Here is an 8,218-nt window from a genome sequence, read left to right as displayed (position 1 = left end):
CTGCAAATTAGAAAGAATCATGCTGGAACTTGCAAGAATTACGAACTAGTCATCATTTCGAAGAAGGTATCATCATTCACCATGTTAAATTATCCTTTAAATCAACAAACGGCATTAGAGCACGTCAAAGAGCGCTGAATTACAACTTCGTAAACTGTGAAAAGTCATTATGCTGTTATTTGGTGTCACTGTGTGCGTCCAATGCCCTCCTTAAGACTGTGTGGTGATGAATGGACACCCCCTAATTCATATTCTATTCATAACTCTCAGGCATCCTCCTAATGAGAATACGCAAATTCCCAAAGAATTGCTATGAGGCTCACTTACATCCTGTTACAGCAAAACACATGTATGTCATTGTTTCCAAAGATGCACTTTCGGCTAATGATGCTGCGTACGCCACTCGAGAGCGAGAGAACCTTCACATCTGTCTGGCTCTCACCTCCTTATCGGCGTAATGACTTCCTAATGGAGTCGCATTTGATTTATGCGCAAATATTCCTCGCTGAAATTTGCAAACATGGACATAGCGGCTCTACTATGCTTTTTAAGCCTTTTAGCTGTCAACAAAACAGCCTCCCCATCTGTCTGCTGCAGATAGATAAAAAAGAAAAAAAAGGTATGATGGAGGAAAATTAGCATTTAATTAGGGTTCCTCGAAAATGTGAACCTGAGCACATTACGAATAGACGGGGAAATTCTAAATTACGAGCACAGCGGAAAAGATAAACTTTTCTTTTTTTTATTTTTTTTTGACAGGTGTGTCTCGTACAGAAACACAAACAGAGCTCCAAGCGTGTTGAGAAGTGCCATGACATCTGGTATCTGTGTACATGTAGCACAATGTCATCCACGGGCCTGGAGCTGAAGATACATTCCTATTCTGCAGGCTCCACAATAGCAAGGCCTTCAATATACAGCACTTTATTTAGGCCGTAGATATTCTGAATTGGCTGTTTATTGGCCGTCTCAGCGACAAAAACACTGGAGTTGAAGGCTACACCAGATAGAGGAACACATGATTCCATGTCCTGCTTTACCAAAGGCCCCAAAACATATCTTATATCTATTTGCTGCTTATTTTGTGTGTTCACATTCCAGGGTTGTACAGTAATCGCCAATGAAATGTCAGTGAAAAGCTTTCACCATTGAAAAGAACATGCTTTTACCGTTACTTATGTGCTGCTACCTTCAGCCTGTTTGTGTGGAACTGAATGTCTTAATCTTCACTAAACCGGAAAGCCAATAAAACTACTGTTAAAGTGGTGTAGTGCAGTTGAGGATGTGAAATGCTTCTCTCATGTGTTCTCACCAGTTGTTGGCCCTGCACTCCCCAGGCAGCGTACTGCAGAACCGAGTTCACCACCTCAGGGGGGTCCAGCTCCCAAACCTCCCTGGAACAAAAGACAATAAGGCTCATGAAACACCCGTTGGTGGGTTAAGGTGGTGGTCGGTAAGCTGCATTCCCAACTACACAACTACACTGTTGCCCATAAAGTTTGAATACTGTTTGTTTTGAGGCACATTCCTCTTGTTATTTCTATTTATACTCATCAGTAATCACTTCTAATACTGCAGTGATTACACACTGAGTCCCAGTTACCAGGTGAAACCAATTTTGACTTTTGGATCTGACCAAAGAGTGGGACGCCCTGAACATTGACTCCACCACCAAGCTGGTGGACAGTATGCCACCATGTCTTAATGCATTGATCCATGTCAGGGGTGGCCATACTCAATATTAGTGACATTTGAAAGAGTAATATTGGACATTCTAATGCAGGAAATCTCCTCGAATATGTGTTTCCTGTTAAACTGGCCAAGGTTGAAAGGTTGAAACAAAAACTTTAATCCCCCCCAATCTACCCGCTATTTTGTTTAAGTCTGAATACACAGTTAATTGTGGTTTAATTTTTACCGTGATATATATAGTATGTATACTGTGATATCAATAAAGTTTTGAGAAGATATACACTTTATCTATCAAGAATAAATTGCATTGTCACAATTATTTAATGGGAAGAGGTAAAAACAACAACAACAAAAAAAAAAACAACATTTTATTCCAACTTTATGGCCAACAGTGTATCAAAACAAAGTGAACATGAATATTGTGAAAAACAACATTTGTCATAGTAGGACTCAGTAGAACCTCCATTTTAGCCATCTGGACAGCCAAGTCTACCACTCTGTGACTTTCTCAAAATGGCTCCAAAGACGTAAAACAAATGTTGAAAAACACTTTTCTAGGGCAGTTTGTTCGAACACAGGCTACGTGACAGCTTCTCTTGTTCCAGCTGACAATGAGGTGCAAATTCAAATGAGCACAAATTGGCCACGGAGCCATTTGCCTCATATCAGCACCCGCATGACAGAGATTAAAAGAAAAATCCAACGTGGTGCTCCAAAATGGCATAATATCTGAGGAATCTATCACAAAGCTTCCTAAAATAACACTCGTGTTTGAAAAAGGCTAATCCCGTCAGCCACACAAAAGTTTTAATCTCTTTCTGATTAGTAGTGGGAATCCTGCTCATGGGTGTGACTGATGGGACAGGCCGGATGTGTCCTGGATCAGTGCTCTGGACAGACATTGGGCAGCAATTTTAAAGATCCACCTGAAAAGCAGCAGGAGGCGACAGACTGTAGGGTTCAAATACAGTTTGAACACCCACAAAACAAGGATCGTGATAAACCATTCTAGGGCTCTGTGGTGTCATTAAAGTTCTGGGGAACAGAAACAAATCTATCCTTGATGTAGTCAACTCACTGCACAATGGATTTCTACTCTTAACACAGCTGAGCCCTTAAATCAGTCTGTCTGGATTAACCATGTTTTCTCCAATTGATGGCAAAAACTACAAATGTTTGCAACTTTTTTCAGGTTCAATGAGTTGTTTCTTGCACAATATACAACCGTATAGGTTGTTTATTTCTATTCCTTGTACAATCTACGAGTGTCTCCCAAAGCAGCGACCCTATACCAGCAGCAGGGAAATATATCACAGATGTTTGTCATCTTGGGGTTGCTTCTGAAACCAGCTTGGAAGGGTAAAGAGATCAGGGTTTGGGTCAACTTAGAGAACCATCATTGTCGTGGATTTTATACAGAGTGTGGTGATAGTTACCAAAAACACTGACTTTTGTTTTGAAGATGTACATGAGAAGTGGACCTTTGTTTGGTTGCAGTGATACAACAAGGTCATCAAAGAGTGGTGCTTAAAATAAAGGTTTGGAACAAGAAAGGAATCGTGGGCTTCCATGTTAAAGTCCAGTGTTTTATAGACCCACCTGTCCAACCTCCTCCCTGCACAGACTCAAACAGCTTAAGGGTTGTAACAAGGTACTTGCACAAGCAACCCATGAGTTCTTTTTTTTAATGGGAGGAGAGTCTCTGTGTAGATACTGGCTATGGCAACTCCTGCTTTGGGTCCAGTAGTCAAAATATAATCCATCCATCCATCTATATACTGCTTAATCCTCACTAGGGTCGAGGGGTCAGTAGGGTCATCTATCCCAGCTGACTCAGGGTGAAGACAGGGGACACCCTGGACAGGTCACCAGTCTATCACAGGGCTACACTTAGAGACAGACAACCAAGCACACTCACATTCACACCTATGGACAATTTCGAATCACCAATTAACCTCAACATGTTTTTGGACTGTGTGGGAGGAAGTCGGAGAACCCGGAGAGAACCCACGCTGCACAGGGAGAACATGCAAACTCCACACAGAAAGATCCCGGGTGTCCTCACCTGGACGTGAACCGGCGACCTTCTAGCTGCGAAGCAACTGTGCTGACCACCGAGCCACCTCCCAAAATATAATAATAAATATAATTGTAAACACAACTGAAGCTAACTTTGCATTTGCTTCATGTCTGGATGATTTTTGACTCAGGTGAAGACGCAGTAACTAAAACGTTTTGGACTGTCCACACTGCTCAAAGACTGGACATGGGCCAGTGTCCTTCAGAACCTTTCCATCTATGCTTATAGAAGATGTGCAGAAAAGTCTCCAATAGGATGTCACCATGCTGCACACTGTCAAATTTAAAATATTTATTAAACTCTTGTCAAGCCAGTTGCCCTTAACATGTGGTGCCCTTCAGCTGCAACCGGCGTCTGGCCTGTGCGTTATTCCAAGTCACACAGCATCTGGAGTAGGGCCGACAATGTAAGAAGCATCTGCCTCCTCTTTCATGCATGTCACAACATGTAAACTGATGATAACGTACTGTATTTATCGTACTTAGCTTTTACAGGCATTTCTGCTGTTTGCAAACCATGGGGGGCTTTTTTTTGGTTTCTTACTGCTGACAGGTGTTTGTGCTGCACAGGCTGCCTTGCAGCAACTGCTGACGAACACTTACCGCGTGTGAATATTGTAGATGCTGTAGGAGGCCATGTAGGAGTGCCGGTAAACCTGCAGAAAAATAAAGACAGATAGCAGGAGAGATTAAAAGATGACTGTCTGAAACGTTAAAGAGAAAAGCAGCAGTGTCACAGATAATGATATCAGGACGTTTAAAAAAAATGAAAAGGAGGAAGGCATCAAACAAAACAGACTGCTGGCTGTTCTCAGTGATAGAATCTGTAGACAATGCAATTTGCATGGGTGACAGCTGTGGGACGAGACATTTTAATTCCATCTGAGAAACCCATCATCGCCGAGTGCCTCTGTGCTGAAAGCTCAGGAGGGAGAGAGAGAGAGAGAGAGAGAGAGACATTCAAAGTGACAGAGGGGTGCATGTAAAGCTGTCTGAACCCTCCCCTGGAGAAGCTGTGTCTGACATGATAATAGACCTCTGACCGCGGTTGGCGATCAGGGACAGAAACAGGCCAGATTTTTGCATTCCATCATGAAAATGACACTCGTGTATTCAGCCCGGACACAAAGCGGAGGAATTACAAGAAGCAGCTCTGACATAAGATTCTGTACTAATGTAAAAATTAGTACAGAACAGAGACACACTTGACTGATAGTGGATGCAGCATTATGGCATTTCTATGGCTGATGGATGAGCGAATGAATGAATGGATCCAGTTTTGACTTCTTTTTTTTTTTCCCATTTTACCCAATTTTATTGTTCCTTGGATTAAAAAAAATGCATAAATGGATGCATTCTTTGCTGATACACACTTGAAATATTATTATCCGTCAGTTCAAGGTTGCAAAGCAGCATTTCTATACACACCAATTCTGCAGAAAAATGTAAGAAATAAAGCCACAATACAGCTTATTTGTGAGTGAAGTGATTTTGCCTCATCTTGTTTTTGTGGCTTTTCCATACCACTGAAAGTATGAATGAAAAACAGGTTTAAAAATGTCACTTCTGGTACAAAAACAAAGCTGTGCTACTGTGGATAATACATGTCATTATGTTCACCAATGAAGAGCAAGGCTGCCACGGAAAGTTTGTCATCAGGGTAAGTAAACTCTGGCTCAGGTATGATTAAGGTTATGGAGTGATTGTGTTACAACAACAAAAAGAACTACTGACACAGTACAAGAGCACGACTTTCCTGCGTTACACAACCGTCCTCCAGCCTCCACTCCTTTACTATCCTGATCACTAGAAGAATGGCACTCAGCTTTGTGCATTGGCACTGAATGTTGCCATCAAGCATCCACACAATTAACGGTGAGCAGCAGAATCCTCCAGTGTTAATGTAATACTTCAGAATATTGGACCAGCTGACAATGGTTCTGTACAGGGATGCTGTTCTAGTTAAACAGGAAATGGCACTCTCACGGGTACCTACACACAATAGTGTCCAAAACATCATGTCTCTAAGGCAGTGGTTCTCAAACATTTTGAGCCACGACCCCCCAAGATAACAGAAGTTTGTGTTCGTGACCTCCCAGTTTGAATTTTTAATATATCATGAGTAATAACTTTGTTGTTCATGCATTAAAAATTAATGTGTTCATTCCAAGGATTCATCTCTTTACATTAACAAGGTAATTTTCTGTTTAATGAATGAATGAATTGAATTTATGTCAAACAAACGAAAGGGAAAAAATAAATAAAAACAAAAGAAAATAATTTTAAAAAGAGCAAAAAAGGAAAAATAATATAGCATGATCAAATCATAATAGTCCGAAAAAGGAGTAGGAAGAAGTATACACTTTTAATTTTGACAGCCCTAATACAAATGGATTTATAGTATTGATAGGCTTTATTTATTTATTTTTTACAATGATCTGGCGACCACCTGAAATCATCTTGGGACTCCCAGTTTGAGAACCACTGTTCTAACGGATAATAAGCTCCAGAACAAACGATAGAAAGAAAACAACAAGTAGTAAAGACAGCAGATTGAACCACGTAGGCGACACTAATGATTTGAATTATGCGTAAAGGTTATGGATTTGTGCAGGAGCTAAATGACTGGGGCTCTAACTAAATCAGCATTGACGAATCAACATGAAAGGCCTCCCAAGCTGGGACAAGAGTTGATCTGGCTCGTGTTCCCTGCATTATGCTGTGCACCGACACAGCCATGAAGACCGCACAGCATGCAAAAGACCAGCAAGAAGGGAGAATTATCCATAGCAGAGTGTTGTTTAAGTCAGGAGCTGTACATGTTTTATTGTTGAATTCATCCACTAACATTGCATGGCACAGATGTTGACAACTGGAGCCGTTTACAGTGATTTGTTCGTCATCGAGGAGGAATCCAGTGGAGCTCTCATTAATGATAATTACGCAGATAAATAATACTCCTCAGTGACAGACCTGAACTTACTGACATGCAGGCTGCACATCAGCAAAAATGTGCACAGGCATGTCTACAAGCTTTTGAGCATCTTCTCACATTTAACCTGCCCCGCAACTTGAAAAAGAGACAACAGACCCGAGAAACAGTCATCAGCCTCTTTTCATTTCTTACTATGGATGTCATAGCGAGAAGTACTGCACACTCCAACAGCACAAACGAGAGGTTTGAGTGCTCCCTGGTATGACTCGAGGGGCTGAGCCAGAGGCTACAAGTGCTCTACATCATTTTGGAAGGCGTTGTCCAAGATGGACTTCATTTTTGGCCCATTCCTTCAGGCTTTTCAGCCCAACAAGAGCCAACATTTTTTTCTGTTTTTTTCTTCTTCTTTGAAAGTGTGTTATGCCTGCTGGCATGCTTGCTCTCCAGCACACAATGGCAAGAACATGACTTGACTTCCTCAGTGTCTTGGAGGATTTGGTTGCTGCCTATCAAAATTATTTTTCCAGGATACCGCACATATACTTTGTGAAGAAAAATACTGAGGTAAAAATACATGCTGAGATTCTGGCATATTCATCTCTATTGTTGACTTGTAGCCCACACAGTTTGTGATCTCATATCTGAAGCAAAGCAAAGGCATGGCTGTAGAGTAACAAGGCCATGGAGGAGGTCGGGGTGGATGAATGGGTTGACAAAACACCGGACCTTGACAACAACTGTGGTTCATTTCTTATTTCAAACCGACAGTCGTGTTTGTTGCTGTAACTATGATGGTCCTGGTTTTTATTTTTGAACCAAAATCACATACTTTCATTAAACAGAATAGTTTTTGTGCTTAGATGGAACCAAGGGGAGGTTGTTGATGTGGTGCTATATTTTTCTTCTGTGGTGTATATTCATATTATGTGAACAAACAACCTCTGTGTTGCTAGGAGATTTTTTTCCCCCATCAGATTTCCCCATCTAAAGCGAAGCTGAGCTTGCATATGGATACATGCTGCTATTTTTTTAAGCAGGAGGAAGTGCAGTCAAGGTATGGGATACCTGCATTTACAATATTTTACAAGTGTGTTTAAGACAAGTGGTCAGTCTGAACACCTTAATGGGCAGACACAGTGCTGCTGCTGTATCTGAATGGCATTGGCCAGTCAAATCTGACAACACATTGTTTCAAAGCACAAAGCCTCGTGATTCACACCTTGCTGTGTAATTGGTGAACACAGAAGCACATGTTGAATCACTGTGAGCTCCACATTCTTTTCACCAACAATGAAAAAAATGCTTCCAAAGTTTTTTGTCTTTTAGGGGTTACTTGATAAGGTCTGACATCTTTAGGAATATATAACTCTTACCTAAAGTTGAGATAGGCAGTAATGAGGATTTTTTGTTGTTTTTTCGGCATCATTGGGCAAAAATGTCCCACTAACCTGTGAGCATGTTGTATATCAAGTGTTTGAACCCAATGTGAAGCCACAAGTAAAGGAGTGGTGG

The 8,218-nt window shown here is 41.2% G+C and overlaps 1 protein-coding gene across 1 annotated transcript in view; it reads right to left on the bottom strand.

The window, feature by feature from the left end:
- The window catches only part of dpp10 (dipeptidyl peptidase like 10), a 114,267-nt gene that overhangs the window by 36,692 nt on the left and 69,357 nt on the right, over window positions 1-8,218 (bottom strand). The window contains exons 5-6 of the mRNA XM_008298324.1: window positions 4,375-4,427; window positions 1,313-1,394 (exon numbers count right to left, since the gene is read on the bottom strand). Coding sequence (XP_008296546.1) covers window positions 1,313-1,394; window positions 4,375-4,427 — 135 coding nt within the window. The remainder of the gene's footprint in view (window positions 1-1,312; window positions 1,395-4,374; window positions 4,428-8,218) is intronic.

The sequence above is a fragment of the Stegastes partitus genome, unplaced genomic scaffold, assembly GCF_000690725.1.
Source record: "Stegastes partitus isolate 25-593 unplaced genomic scaffold, Stegastes_partitus-1.0.2 Scaffold1305, whole genome shotgun sequence".
NCBI classification, from domain to species: Eukaryota; Metazoa; Chordata; class Actinopteri; family Pomacentridae; genus Stegastes; species Stegastes partitus.
This window is presented reverse-complemented; position numbering and strand designations above follow the sequence as displayed.